The sequence below is a fragment of the Narcine bancroftii genome, chromosome 2 (genome assembly GCF_036971445.1).
Source record: "Narcine bancroftii isolate sNarBan1 chromosome 2, sNarBan1.hap1, whole genome shotgun sequence".
In the NCBI taxonomy this organism is placed as follows: domain Eukaryota; kingdom Metazoa; phylum Chordata; class Chondrichthyes; order Torpediniformes; family Narcinidae; genus Narcine; species Narcine bancroftii.
Window position 1 is genome coordinate 332,462,748 of NC_091470.1, and position 16,039 is coordinate 332,478,786.

The following is a 16,039-nucleotide window of genomic DNA, read 5'->3' on the forward strand; positions in this document are numbered from 1 at the left end:
TATATATACCAATCTAAATGTATAACATTTAATTTATATGGACTTTCAATGTATTTATTTCATGATAAAACTCAATAAAAATAATTAAAAAAAATAAGTATATCCAAATTCAAAGTATTGTGCAGCTCAATCTTGTGTTTATGGCCTTCTGAGTACTTTGAGCTGTGTCAAGTATTTTGTTCAATTTGCACAGTGGCTCTGTTCACTTGGGCAGATAGAGTTATTGCATTTTACAGAAGGTAAACAGGGACTTCTGCCCAATTCGTCTTTGCCACCTCAGTTGGAATTGGATACTGGATCTACTTTCCGCATTCTGGATAATCCTTGTTTCACTGACGACACACTTACTGATTATGAAGGAAAACCAGGTCTTCATCTCCAAGCTGATCATCCTCCAGCTCTCTCACTTTTGCTTCCTTTGCTACAGAAAGTGGCAGAGAATCTGTTGGGACTCTTTCCTGATCACTACCTATGAAAAACCAAAAACACAAAGTTAAATTTAGGATCCACACTTCGAGAATCCAGAACAGTACAGCACCATACAGGCCCTTTGGCCCACAATGTTGTGCTCACTGATATAAACCTACAAATCTACTCCACACCAATCTCACCATTGATAACCCCCTATTTTTCTTACATCCATGTCCCTATATTGTACCAGCCTCCCCTACAACCCCCGGCAATGCATTCAAGGCACCCACCACTATAAAGACTTACTTCTGACATCTGCCATACACTTTCCTCCACTCACCTTAAACAATATCCTCTGGTATTGGCCATTGCCACCCTGGAAAAAAGGTGTTGGCTGTCCACCCTGTCTATGCCCCTCAGTCTTATACACCTTGCAAATGTTTATCAGATGCAACATTTAAATTTTGTATTAGTTAAGTATGTGGGTTTTTTGGATTTGATTTGTGTTTGCTTTCCTTCTTTCGGAGCACATGGCATGAAAGGTCATTGTAGCAGTTTGATTCATTGCAGACCTTGATAAAGTATTACAGTGGACAACATTGAATCAGTCATTTGTTTGATGAGTTAACTATTGGACCAGACCAGCTGAGGTCAACAGGCTTTCTTTCTTAAAATACTTCATTCTTTTTGTCCAGCAGGCAGCTTATTGCTTCTGAGATTGTAAAGCTGAAGCAAATGTGAAACATAAACTTGTGAGTTGAAGCTCAGTTCAGTAAAAATGGTTGGTTTGTTTCCCCATGATTATAGATATTATAGCTAAAAAGTATTTCAGAGCAGTTGGTGGGATGTCCTTAAAAGATGCAAAATTAAAAATGTTTTAAAAAAAGTATATTCTTTGCCAATAGTCTAAAAATTAAAAAAAAGTTTTGATTACCAAGATTATCTCGCAAGGCACTGGCATCCAAATGTTTGTCGAAGTTGTAGTTTGGAACCAATTTGAGCCTCATCCTTGAGTAAGTTTCCACACTTGATAGTTTCCATTTTATTTCATCAGGATTGCTAGAGTAATAAGAATATTTGTGATTCATGCTGGTTAAGTGTTAAAAATCACAACATAGGCGTTAAGTAGTCATACAATATGTACTGGGCTCTTTGACTCATCACATTCATGCCACTCTTTTTGCCAATCTAAAATAATCTCATTTGCATGCATTAGGTTTGGTTCTTTCTATGCCTTGGCTTGTTAACTGTGTGTCTCAGTGCCTCTTAAATGTACTAATTGTGGTAAACCACTGTATGTATGTCATCCCTTAGCTGACTGTACCTGTGGCTCCTCCTACAGACTCCTGAATAAAAGTGACTGTCCCACAGCCTCCTCCCCAGTTCAGGACAGTCGACCAGCATAGAAGTGCCTCCATTCTATTGCTAATAAAAGCTTATCATTTTTACATAACTTCTAGCCTTTTAGAGTTATTGATGGTGCATCACTAATGTAACCTGATTCTATCACCAACCCCGGTGGCATGCTCCGGGTATCAATCACTCTCTGTGTAAAAAAAAACTTTACCTCTGAGATATCCCTCAAAACTCTTAATTTTTTGATACACCTACCATGGGAAATAAATTTTGACCATCTGCTTACGTATGCCTCTCATGACTTTATTTACTTCTGTTAGGTGACCTCTCCATTTCCTTTGTCCCAGAGCAACCAAGCCCAGATAAGCAGGAAGTTAAATGTATTGATTCAATGGCAAATTCTTTGAATGGTGCTTTCACCATACTGTAATATTGAACTCATCTGAGGCACAGTTATTAATGTCTTGGGAACAGAATCAGAACGTTGGGTGTTGAAACCCCATTAACTTGAGCACATGATCCAAATGTATGGTGAGGTGCAGCGTAGAGAACTGTTCTGCCTAAGGTCATCACTAAAATAGTCAGACTTTCAAGAGAATTTAAAACATACCATGGCATTATTCGAAGATGAACCAGTGTTGGTCCAAAAAGCCTAAAAATCACATTGATGATTTGGAGTGATTACTGCCTGGTAATGCAACAATCCATTCAGAAGAATTTCATTGGCTTGGATGCTACATAAATACAATTTTTACTCTGAAGTAATAAAGTATTTTGAGATAATTTCGATGAAGAATTCATGCCAAGACAACAGTTTCACTCCCAAGTCACTGACAATATGAACATCCTCTCTACTCTTCACAAACAACATACATCAGGTTCAACCTTCTCTTACAGCTAATTTTCCACTTCTCATCACTGATATCCCTATTTTAAATTTGCAGTTTCGTGGTTTGTACCTTTACTATTACCACTAATAAACAATGTTATTAGTGACAGTGTTCTTGTCCTGTGTTATTAATGATGTTGAAATGGCGCCCCAGTTCAACAGGATTGGAGTTCAGACTGCTGAAGTACTATTGAATTTGGAAAACCTGGGCAGCTGGTCCATTAAAACTGGAAAAGTTTTGTTCCCAAAAGATGTAGTCAGTTGTCCAGTAAACTTGTCATCCAAACATGTTAAAAAATCTATCTGGAACTTAAAAGCTGGAACTTGGAAAAGTCAGTCTGAAATTATATTGTTGAAAAAACTCTGTCTTCAGGTTTTTGTAAATTAGATCTGAATTCTCATGTTTTCACACTTAAGAACAACTGCTTACCGTTCTGCCCAGGCTCCACGTGGGCAGGTGAGCAGACGCCTCAATGAGCTCCACTGGCGAAGCACTGCTCTGTGATGACTGTTAATCTGCTTGAGTGTGTTGCTATATCGAGCATTTTCACTCCTCACACGCTTCAAAAAGGGCTCCAGCATTAACTCCTAGGACAGAGAAGTAAGTGTAAACTGTCTTTGGAGAGTGTTTTCTTCCATAATCACAAGTCATTTAACAATGGGAATAACAACTTGGCCCAACAGATTTCATTCATCCTTCAAATATTAACCACAGTTGGTTCATTCTTCAGCCAATATCGATTGCATCGTCAGGGTTCCCATTCAATATTTGGTGAAAGATCCATGAATTGATTAATCACTGAGTCTTGAAGAACTCATTGACTCAAATGAGAAATGATTTTGGAGATGATTACTGGTGGAGGTATAGAACTTCCCCCTTTTGGGATTAAGATGGAAACATGCACGCCAGGTCCTTCACTTCTCTCTTCCATTACATTTTAAATTGCAATCCATAAAACAGAATATAATTAAATTCACTGGAAAAAAATATGTTGCCTGTTCTTAAATACCATGAGAGAAATTTATTTTGTGCTTGAGTCAGGTTTTTAAGTTGATCTATTTATTAATTTAATCTTCCCACTGGCTCAGCATCCACCCCTGAAATATTTTGAACTCTGTAACAGCTCACTGACCTTCCAGTTTCCATTCACTGGTGCCAAGAGAGGAAAACAGTTTGGTCACAAGTTCAACAGCACAGCCAAGTTTTTTAATTGTACACATCTTTCCTTGAATGTATTATTTCTTCAAAAATATTTAGTCTCCATTTTCCATTATTGGAGCTTTACCATCACAATTTCACTCTCTGCCACCATTTATCTACTTGATATGCAAAATCTTGGCCACTTTTACCCATATTTCAAGAACTAATAGCAAGAGACACAAAACCACTGAACAAAAATTAAATTGGTTGCCAAAAAAAATGCACTAATACGCTAATAAACTGCTAGTTTATGTTATTATATTTAGCAAATACTTTGGCAAATACTAGAGCGCATCGGATGTCCCCCAAAGTTCCTCAACATGATTATCCAACTGCACGAAAACCAACAAGGTCGGGTCAGATACAGCAATGAGCTCTCTGAACCCTTCTCCATTAACAATGGCGTGAAGCAAGGCTGTGTTCTGGCACCAACCCTCTTTTCAATCTTCTTCAGCATGATGCTGAACCAAGCCATGAAAGACCCCAACAATGAAGACGCTGTTTACATCCGGTACCGCACGGATGGCAGTCTCTTCAATCTGAGGCGCCTGCAAGCTCACACCAAGACACAAGAGAAACTTGTCCGTGAACTACTCTTTGCAGATGATGCCGCTTTAGTTGCCCATTCAGAGCCAGCTCTTCAGCGCTTGACGTCCTGCTTTGCGGAAACTGCCAAAATGTTTGGCCTGGAAGTCAGCCTGAAGAAAACTGAGGTCCTCCATCAGCCAGCTCCCCACCATGACTACCAGCCCCCCCAAATCTCCATCGGGCACACAAAACTCAAAACGGTCAACCAGTTTACCTATCTCGGCTGCACCATTTCATCAGATGCAAGGATCGACAATGAGATAGACAACAGACTCGCCAAGGCAAATAGCGCCTTTGGAAGACTACACAAAAGAGTCTGGAAAAACAACCAACTGAAAAACCTCACAAAGATAAGCGTATACAGAGCCGTTGTCATACCCACACTCCTGTTCGGCTCCGAATCATGGGTCCTCTACCGGCACCACCTACGGCTCCTAGAACGCTTCCACCAGCGTTGTCTCCGCTCCATCCTCAACATCCATTGGAGCGCTCACACCCCTAACGTCGAGGTACTCGAGATGGCAGAGGTCGACAGCATCGAGTCCACGCTGCTGAAGATCCAGCTGCGCTGGATGGGTCACGTCTCCAGAATGGAGGACCATCGCCTTCCCAAGATCGTATTATATGGCGAGCTCTCCACTGGCCACCGTGACAGAGGTGCACCAAAGAAAAGGTACAAGGACTGCCTAAAGAAATCTCTTGGTGCCTGCCACATTGACCACCGCCAGTGAGCTGATAACGCCTCAAACCGTGCATCTTGGCGCCTCACAGTTTGGCGGGCAGCAGCCTCCTTTGAAGAAGACCGCAGAGCCCACCTCACTGACAAAAGGCAAAGGAGGAAAAACCCAACACCCAACCCCAACCAACCAATTTTCCCTTGCAACCGCTGCAATCGTGTCTGCCTGTCCCGCATCGGACTGGTCAGCCACAAACGAGCCTGCAGCTGACGTGGACTTTTTACCCCCTCCATAAATCTTCGTCCGTGAAGCCAAGCCAAAGAAAGATTTAGCTGTAAAGACAGAAATAACGGAGGCACTCAATGGAAGAGAAGACAATGGCCTATTAAGTTTGCCTTGTGCTATCCTGGGAAAGGCACGGTGAAGAGACTGATGCTGATTAATATTTGTATCATGTGCTATTAAATAATTAATAAAATCGTAGAAATGACATAAGGCGACCCACCTCAGCAGAGATCATTGAGGTTCAAAGTCATCTACTCCCCATACATATGCAATATCTATCCTGTGGACCATGCCTCCACATGTATCATATGATAATGCATTTCCTTGATGAACTATTGTTTCTTAAACTTCATTTGAGAATCTGGGCATTTCTGACAGAATTTATTCTCCAGCCCCAATTATCCTTGAGGATATATTGGTGAGTACCTTCCTAACCGTCGAGAACCTTTTGGAGATGGCATCCTCACAGTGCTGTCGGTCAGATGTTCCAGGATTTAGACCCAGCGACAACAGATCAGTGATATGTTTCTGAGTTAGTATGGCATTTGACTTCAAGGGGAACCTGATGTGGTGGCTCAATGTGATTCCTTTCTCCTTGGTGGAAGAGGATGTGGTTTGGGAGGAATTATCAGGAGAGCCTGAGTGAGCAATTGTGGTTCACCTTGCAGTCACGGTACACCATGGTGGAGTCCATCAGACCTGACTTTGGACCTGTAGATGGTGGAAAGGCTTGGGGTGTCAGGAAGCAAGTATAGTCTCCACATACTAACAATCTCTGACTTGCTCCAAGCTATCTAGCCTCAGGATTTAAGTGGCTGGTCCTATTGAGTTTCTGATCAATGGTGACTTCCAGATAATTGGATGAGGAGGACGTTGTGATGATAATACCACTGAATGTTAGATTCTCTATCAAAAGAGGTGGTCGCTGTTTACCATGTCTTTGGCACAAACCCTACTTGCCCACATCTGAATACTGTCCAGGCTTTGCAATATGCATGTATGGACTGCCTCATTTGCTCAGGAGTTTTGAATGGAATTTAACATTGAACAATCATCACCGAACATTCCTACTTCTGACCTGAGGATGGAAGATAGAAGTCAATACCTTCATTCAGGAAAACGGCAAGGCAGATACCATGATGGAATAGGATTTGCAGAATTGTGAGAGGAGCTAAAATAGAATTTGTAACAAAATAGAGCTAAAGTGTTCATGTCAGATGATTATATAAGTAGGTAGAACCCACAATAGCAGATGAGTTTGGTAGCAGTGCACTTAATAGGTTATTTGGCCTTTTCAATATTTGTTCGTCGCATCTGGTACCTGGAATTTGGAACGACTCTCTCCACGCTCATGCTCCCGACGTAAAGCACTGCTCATTAGTGAGTCGTAACAGGAATTCCAGAAACTGGACATCTGCTGGTGGCTTGTATTAAATGTGTCTGATTCATATTGAACCATGGCTTTTAAAACCTGCAAAAAACAGACAGGATTACATCTACAACAATGACTCCAAGTAAAATACTTTGATGCATAGAAAGATGGAAAGATAAGGTTAGAGATCAAAATTGGTGTGAAAAGTAAGATAGAGTGGAATCAATTTAACTAAATAAGTATAATTCTGGGCTGATTGGAACGAAGAAATAGAACTAGCACTAACAATGGAGTATGTGTCTTACACAAGATGTGGAGCACAAAATAAGAGCAAAGGTAGCAGGTATGGAGCATCATGGGTCTATTCAGGAAGACTGCACCGAGGGTATATCCATGGAGTCCACTCAGAGAGTCTATCATAAAACCATGACATAGGAGCAGAAATAGACTTTTCAGCCAATCAAGTCTGCCTTGCAATTTAATCATAAGCTGATCCATTTTCCCACAGCCCCAATGACTGCCCTTCTCTCCATAACCTTTGATGCCACAGCTAATCAGGAACCTATCAATCTCTGCCTTCAATACACCAACGACTTGGCATCCACAACTGCCTGGGGTTACAAATTCCTCAGATTTACCATCCTCGGGCTAAAGAAATTCCTCCGTGTCTCTGTACTAAGCAGATGCAATTCAATCCTGAGGTTGCATTCTAGACTGTCCCACCATGGGAAATTACCTTTCTACATCTACTCTGTCTTTGTCTTTCAACATTCAAAATGTTTCAGTGAGATCCCCCTCAGGCCAAGAGATGTCAAATGCTCATCATATGTTAACGCTTTTATTACTTGAATCATCCTTGTGAACCTCCTCTGAACCTTCTCCCTCTAGAGGGATTAACCTATTTTTCTGTAAACCTGTTTTCACAGTAAACCTACACATTACCAGAAATAGTTAGGAAGCAAAGATCAAATGAAAATGCCCAACTTGAGGAAACCATGATAAAATAACAAAAAAAAAATTGATGAGGGTAAGGCAGTAAATGTAGTCTATGTGGATTATAGTAAGGCATTTGACAAGGTCCCCTATGAGAGAGTCGTCCAGTAATTCTTGAGGCATGGGATCCATGGAACCTTGGCTGCATGGATAAAAAAAATTGGCTTGCAGGTAAAAAGCAGAGAGTAGTCGTGGAAGGGAAGTATTCTACCTGGAGGTCAGTGACTAGTGGAGTACTGCAAGGATCTGTTTTGGGAACCTTGCTCCTGTGATTTTTATAAATGACCTGGATGAAGAGGTGAAAGGATGGGTCAGTAAGTTGGCAGATAATACAAAGATTGGAGGAGTTGTGGATAGAGATAAAGGTTGTTGAAGGTTACAAAAGGATATAGACAAGATGTAAAGTTGGGCGGAGAAGTGGCAGATGGAATTCAATCTGGATGAGTGTGAATTGATGCATTTTGGAAAGACAAACCAGAAGTCAGAGTACAGGGTTAATGGTCGGTTACTTAAGAGTATGGATAAACAGAGGTACCTTGGGATCCAAATCCATACATCCCTGAAGGTCGCTGCACAGATAGTTAGGAATCATGTTGCAACTCAAAAAACCTCTGATGAGACCAGAGAGATTATTGTGTTCAGTTCTGGTCACCTTATTACAGGGTGGATGTGGAAGCTAATGGAGATGGTATAGAGGAGATTTACCAGGATGTTATTTGGATTGGAAAATAAGTCTTAATAAGTCTTGATAAGAAAACAAGGTTAGCAGAGTTGAGACTATTTTCTTTGGAGAGTAGAAGGATGAGAGGAGACTTAATAGAGGTCTACAAGATTATGAGAGGCATAGATAGGGTGGACAGCCAGTGCTCGTTTTCTAGGGCAGGAATAGTAAACACCAGAGGACACGAGTACAAAGTGAAGGAGGGAAATTTAAGGGAGACATCAGGGATAAGTTATTTATGCAGAGGGTTGTGGGTTCCTGGAATGCCTTGCCAGAGATGGTGGTGGAAGCAGAAACATTAGGGGCATTTAAGAGACTCCTAGAGAGGCACAAGGATGGAAGAAAAATAGAGGGTTACAGACGGCTTAAAACTTTTTTTTAAGGAATATATGGGTCGGTACAACATTGAGGGCTGAAGGGCCTGTACTGTGCTGTAGTGTTCTATGTCAATAAAGAAAGCAAGGGGAATAAAAATGTATGAACTTTAGGCCTTTAAATTCTCCTACACAGAGGTTTACGGATGATCACTTGTTTAAATATTCAAGTCTAAGATGGATTGGTATTTGAATACCAATGAATCAAAAGATATGCAGATTGTGTACTTGAAGGGAATTGAGGTGGGAGAAAAACTATAGTACTTTTCGATAGATGAACAGGCTCAAAGGACATTTCTTCTTTGTTCATGGATAAGGATGACACTCTTAATCGTGAACAAAGAAGAAAAATATGTTAATCCCTCTACCAGTTCTACATCCCATTATAATTTATTCTGCTTTTGCATGCAAGAGACTTTCCCAAACCTCTTCTTATTTACATATAGAATCTTTCACAATCTTTTTGTAAGCCTCTTGTTACATATTTGATTTTCAGCCTATCATTTTGATGGTTCTTATCTGTTTCTGAAGTTTCTTGCTCTTTTTGGCTTCATCATTAAACTAATGCCACCTTTAACTTCCAATGGGTTTAAAGATGGCAATGAAGACAGAGGCCCCCAAGATCAGGGATGCAGTAAAGATGACACGGTCCCTCTCCTGGTTTGCACCATCAGCTTTGAATTCACATGCCAGGACCCACCAATCAGATCACAGAATATCAGGAGGCCATGGTCCACTGCCTTCAGGCAGTACTGGACAAGAAGCTGAGCTGGGCTCTGGGCTGCATGGCTGCTAGCATGAGGATGTGTGGGAGTCCTGGAAATACTCAGAAGGTCAAGCAGTATCTTAGAATGTGAAAAACAAGCAACACTTTAGGTACATAACATTTCATTAGAACACCAATTAAAAATCACTGACAAAGTCTCAGATATTAAAAAAAAATTTCCGCTGAAGCCAAGTCATCCTTCATATCCTTGTCGTTTACTTTGATCAAATTCAATACCCTGGATTTGGATTTAATTATATCACTCTCTAAATGTTACAAACCTCAGAAAATATTTTATAATAATGTTAGAGATCAACTTAGTCTCATTGTTTAATGCTGGATCCTTCTCTGGATAACTCAATGATATATCTGGAAAGCTATAATGAATGCATTTTACAAAGTTCTTCTCTGGACTATTAATGCAAATTTAGTTTGAAGAGACTAGAAGAGGATTGCTTCCATGCCCCATTGTTATTGTTTAACCTACAGCTATCGTATCAACACATCCAGAAAAGAAATGTGGACCAAATTGGGTTGAAGAAACCACAAAAGAAAGTGAGGCTATCTGGGTAATTGGCAATACAGAGGTGTTGTGAGGTAGAGCCTGGACATATTAACAAATCCGTGAAATGAAAAGACTCAAACAATGCAGGGCCACATCTGAGAGGAATAAATGCAAAATAAATCAAGATACTGAGCATGGAAATGGAAAATCTAAAGGTTCCAGAAGAAAATGATGCCAATTGAATAGAGGAAGTATGACATGGAGAGGGAAAGTGGAAGCTGTAAATAGTGAGGACAATGTTACTGCCCTTCCCTTTATCCTTCTATCCGTGTCACAAATATAATGATCAAAAATATACAGATGTGTAAAATACTCACGTTTCTTTCCATAAATGATTTCCATTCAGCAGTGACACAGAAATTCTGGAAATCCTCGTAGAAGGTTGGGCTACCATTGGTGGGTGGCAGGGATGGCAGTTGATACTGGAGCTCAAGCAATTGGTAGCATTGGTCCATTAAAGTGCGGACAATAGGCATTAGGTATGAGAATATCTCAGACTTTTGCTTGATAGATCTGGCGAGTGGCATATCTAGCTTTCCCAACAAGAAACAGGCCTCTTCCTTCCGTATCATCATAGTTTGGAGGAGGCTATGAAGTTTGACGCAGGCCATTGCACATATCTGAGAAGAGCAGAGAACTGACATGAGGATAAAGAGAAAAATATCTTGCCTGCTTATGATAATGGGCACTAATGGAGGCAAGGAGAATTAAAAAATCTATAATAAGCAAAACCATTAGGATAAAGGTTTTTAACAGTAACCATTAGTCCTTTCAACAGCCATATCCGGAAACACTTAAACATTGCATTGAATGGAGACTGATCTCGTCCATTCAAGATAAGAGGTACCTTTGAGAGTTAGCTTCAGTTTAACTAGATTAAGTCTTTACTTGAAATAAGAGTGATCGAAAGAGCTAACAAGATTTAATACAGTGAAATGTGATTGAATGGAATTTACAATACAGAAAAGTTTGCCTGAACTGGATTATGCCAATATTTATTCTCCACATAATTCTTCTCTTATTCAACTCTCATGGTTCTTCATTCTAGTTCTTTATTTCTGATGTATTTAACTGATTTTCTCTTAAATGTTACTTTTGGTGAAAAATCCATATACTAACAACATTCTGAGTGAACTGTCTCATGAATTGTTATCTATCAACTTAGAACACCCAAGTGGAAACACCTTCCTACAGCTTACGTATCAACACATCCATAATTTTAAAGGATTCCATTTGATTTGCTGTCTGCATTACCAATTTTTAAAAAAAATTCAATTACCCAGCAAATTTTCAACTCATTAGAATCTCTTAGTTTTATTAAAATCCCTGTAACTCTTTGTATTTCTTTTGCCAGTGCCTCTAAGCAGGTTGAGTCAAATTTATTGTCTTCCCATTGTACTGTACAACCCGATGAAACAGCGATCACCAGCCCTCCAAAACATGCAGATATACAACCAGACATAACATGTATAGACGAACAATACATATGCAGGACAAGCATCGATACAAATGAAACATTGATACAAATATATAAATAATTAAAAAGAAGACATCAAAACTCTGCACATTTATCCAAGTATGATGAAACTAATGTATCATAAAAGCAGGGTTCACAGGTAAAACATGCAAACTCTATGCAGAGTGCACTTGTCCCTGAAACTATGTGATAGCAGCACCACTACGACACATGTGATGAGATATTTTTAAGTTCCCTAAGAATGTATATGTAATCCATTTTTAGTTAACTGGGAGCCTGAAACTAAACTTCACACTGTTAGTTTAAAAGGGAGGGAGGAGCAAAAAAGTGGAACTATAAACGTTAGCTGGGCATCTGATGTCAGCAAAATAGCTGAATTTATAATTAAGGCAGTCATGGAGAAAATCATGACTGAACTAAGTAAACGTGGTTTCATGAAAGAAATATTTGCTGAATTTTGTAGTTTTTTTGATAATGTAATTCAGAAGGAATACAAAAGGGAAAGTGGGCAGTGAATGTGGTTCTTTAAGAATTTGGTAAGCAGACAAGGTGGCAAAATATGAGAAGAATGGTCTGCAGAGTTAGCATGGCAGGAGTAGAAAAGTGTGGAAAATGTGATGTTATTCAATTCAAAGGAGGAATAAGAAAACAATAAGTATTAAACAGTGCAAAACTAGCAAATGAGTAGTAAGACTCTACTTTCTTAGAAGCCTGCAGAAATTCAGCAGGCTCCCAAGGTCTTTTAACAATTTTTTTGAGATGCACCATAGAAACTATACTATCTGAATGCATCACAGCTTGATAGGGAAACAGATCTTCCCAAGAGTACAGAATCTGTAGAGTTGTAAACACAGTTCAGACCATCAAGCAACAAAGCTCCTCTCCATTGATTCTTTCCAAATCTCCTGCTGTCTTGGGAAAGCTGCTAACATATTAAAGACCCAACCCGTCCTGGTCCACTGCTGTTCAATGGAAGATACATGCATGAAACGACACTGATTCTAAAACAGTCTCTTTTGTGCTGCTAGCAGATCCTTAAATGGATCTCTCAATAGCAAAAGATGATGCCCTGACTCTTTTTCTTTAAAATGTACCCTTATTTGCCAGTGCCTCTAAGCAGGTTGAGTCAAATTTATTGTACTTTATTTGACTTCTTGTAACACTGCTCCTTGTACTGTTTACTAATTTGTTTAATATTACCCAACATGCTTATGAGTTGACTTGACTGGATTGCACACCAAACCAAGGTTTTTACTGGACCTCAATACCCATGACAATAAACAATTCAATTCAAATGTTAGATCACAGAGAAATCTGGTAATGAGATGGAGAAAGTAAATTTGCAATGAATGAAGAAGTGAATTGCAATGTTGGCCATTATTCAAAAAATGTTCAAGTACAAAGAAAAGCCTTGATGAGATTGTACAGGATTTTAATGATTTTGGAATATTGTGTGCCGATTCAATTTCCTTAAGTAAATAAGAATTTATGAAGAGTCACTGAATAACTTCCTGGAAAGAAAGGACTGTTTTTTGAACAGAAATTCTTGATGTTTAGAGAATGAATTATTTCATTGACATATGTAAAATTTTGAAAGGATTTGACAGGGTAGATGTTGAGAGGTTGTCTCTTCGATTTGGATTATCTAAAAGGAATTGCTTTAGGATTAGGGGTTGGCCATTAAATAGAAATAAGGAGTCTTTTTCCCAGAAGCTTGTATGTCACTGCAATTTTCTATCTCAAGGTGGTGGGTAGCTGTTCTATTTATTGATTAGTAGATTTATTTTTTTCTTATGTGTATAGAGGGTTGGAGAATGATAATAAGATGAGGGGAGCAAGAAAATGATAAGCAGTCTTTTTTTATCAGGATCTGAAGCCTTTTAAATTGAGATCCAGATATAACTTGGCCCAATTTACAAACCTGCATATCGTCCTGTATAATATAGCCCAAGATAACCCTGAGGCCAATCTGAGACATTTCCTTCAGGTCAGATGCTCCATTGTCTGAATGGTACCAAACAGCGAGTTTGTCTAGCAAGTTAATGGTCCCTTCCAAAATCTGAAAACAGAAAATTTAGTGAATAATCACTTGACCTATCTACATTCTTTCTTTCTCTCTCTCTCCCCCCCCTAACCCTTTATACGCAGATACATATATAGATATATACACACATCTCTCTGTGCTTCTGTATCTTTATGTTTTACAGACCAAACTGTCCTTCTGCCCAGTTGTGATGCTGATGGCTCCATACAGGCTTTAAACAGCCTGTTGGTGGAGCCAATGGTGTTTTTAAAAAAAATATATCCTCAATCACAAAGGTGGCACCTGAGTTTGGCAGTGAACCACGAGGGGTTGTAAACTCTGACAGAGCAACCGACTGGCACAGGACACTAAAAACCGGAAGCACCCCCCATTGAGAAGGGGAGACCTGGGAGATGACCTTACAGGGAAGCTGACTTCAGCAGCGGACCAGGGAAAGACCCACACAGCTGCAGGCTGTTTGGCGACTTGTGGTCGAAGGACTCACACCAGTATGTGAGCTGCTGGAGACTGGCTCATCGAACGGCATGGCTAGCATAGCAGTTAGTGCAATGCTGTTACAGCACCAGTGATCAGGACCAGGGTTTGAATCCAGTGTTGTCAGTTTGTATATTCTTACTGTGTCTGTAAGGGTTTTCACTGGTGGGGGGGGGGGGGGGGGTCTGGTTTCCTCCCGCCCTTCAAAACATCATGGGGGTTGTAGGTCAGTTGGGTGTAATTGGGAAGCATGGGCTCATGAACCAAAAGGCCCTGTTACCATGCTGTACGTTTAATTTTTAGAAAAATTCCAATAAAATTTTAGAAAATTAAATTTAAAAAACCCCAGGATTTGATGGGGTGCTGAGTGCAAGGAGGCCTCCCAAAGGGCCTTGGGCACTGAAAGCCTCCTATTGGAGGTTTTGATCTGGAGCTTGGGTTGCCAATGGAGTTTGTGAGATTGCAGATGCACTGGAGGCAAATCCACAGACACAGTGTCTCTGAAGGGATTCTCTTGTGCGGCTTCTTCTCTTATTATTGTAGGAGCCAGGCAATGCTAATGGTAACTCTTTGTTTGCCTTTATGGCAGGAAAAAGTTGACATATTTTGTGAATATTACATTTTGCTGTATTATTGTCCCGCATCGGACTTGTCAGTCACCAACGAGCCCGCAGCAGACGTGGACATACCCCTCCATAAATCTTCGTCCGTGAAGCCAAGCCAAAGAAGAAGAAAGAACATGACAATGAAGGAATCTTGAATCTCATTCCCATTCTCCTTTAACATCGAACTACAAACACTTGCAAGACTCAGGAGATTGATCAAAAGTGGAAACCAAAAACCCATACACCCAACGCTAGATTAAAATTGTCGTGGTAATTCTTGGTATGGGTGTCACTGACACATCATTTATCATCAGTTTGCAGTGACTTTTTTTCTAGAACTGCTGCAACTCATGTGGTGGGACCATATGCCCTAGCAAAGCTGTTCTATTTCAACAGACCTCCCACTCAGCTGAGAACTATCCCAGATTTAGTTTGCAATTAAACCTGTGATGGACTGGCTTATAAGGCTTAGGATATCCATTGCAACTCTGCACATCAATGCCTCTCTCACTTCCACAGTCCAATATCAACTGATCTCTGACAAATGCCACCACACCCCACATCTGTGTGCTACCCTACACCCTCATCCACTATTTACCTTTTCACTCCATAGCACTTGATTTCTCTGGCCTTCTGAAAAAAGGAAGTCTTGAAGTAGACGGAGTAGCTTCAAAACATTGTGAATGTGGCTCGTCAGCATGGTGTTGGTACTGTCCTTAATGTCAGAGAATGCAGACTCCAGCATCATCTCCAACAGGCTGTAGTTTAGAGAAAAGATCACATGGTCAACTTTATAACAGAATTTAAGACCTATGATCTGGCAGAAAACTTAACTGTTTTCTGAACAGCAATGACCCTTGCCTTTCTTTGTGCTTCCAGACATGAACTGACAATAGCAGGTGTTATGAGGTATGGGAAATATATCACCATGTTTTCTCTGAAAAATTCTTCAACTTGACCAGAAAACAAACAAATCAACGCTAATGCCCTCCCCCAGGACAACATTACTGTGTTGATGCCCAAGTTAATCTCACTCAGCTTTAGAGTGCAAGATATGATGCTTGAATGGACAACACCAGTCTACTGAAACAGTTACTCTATTCCAAGCTCTATTGGGAGAAGGTTATCATGTGGACAGAGAAAAAAGATTCATAATTGTACTCAAAACTCCCTTGAAGATGTGTAATACCCACCCACCTACTTTTGAGAATGTGTGGCCCATGACCGCTCAATGAGGAGAA

At 40.1% G+C, this 16,039-nt stretch overlaps 1 protein-coding gene across 8 annotated transcripts in view; it reads right to left on the minus strand.

The window, feature by feature from the left end:
• nbeal2 (neurobeachin-like 2) overlaps positions 1-16,039 on the minus strand; it is a 279,397-nt gene that overhangs the window by 75,912 nt on the left and 187,446 nt on the right. For all 8 annotated transcript variants that reach the window (XM_069922096.1, XM_069922092.1, XM_069922097.1 and 5 more), the window contains 7 exons: positions 15,397-15,556; positions 13,597-13,734; positions 10,516-10,818; positions 6,729-6,878; positions 3,087-3,244; positions 1,346-1,470; positions 349-469 (listed from right to left, as the gene is read on the minus strand). In XM_069922096.1, coding sequence (XP_069778197.1) covers positions 349-469; positions 1,346-1,470; positions 3,087-3,244; positions 6,729-6,878; positions 10,516-10,818; positions 13,597-13,734; positions 15,397-15,556 — 1,155 coding nt within the window. The remainder of the gene's footprint in view (positions 1-348; positions 470-1,345; positions 1,471-3,086; positions 3,245-6,728; positions 6,879-10,515; positions 10,819-13,596; positions 13,735-15,396; positions 15,557-16,039) is intronic.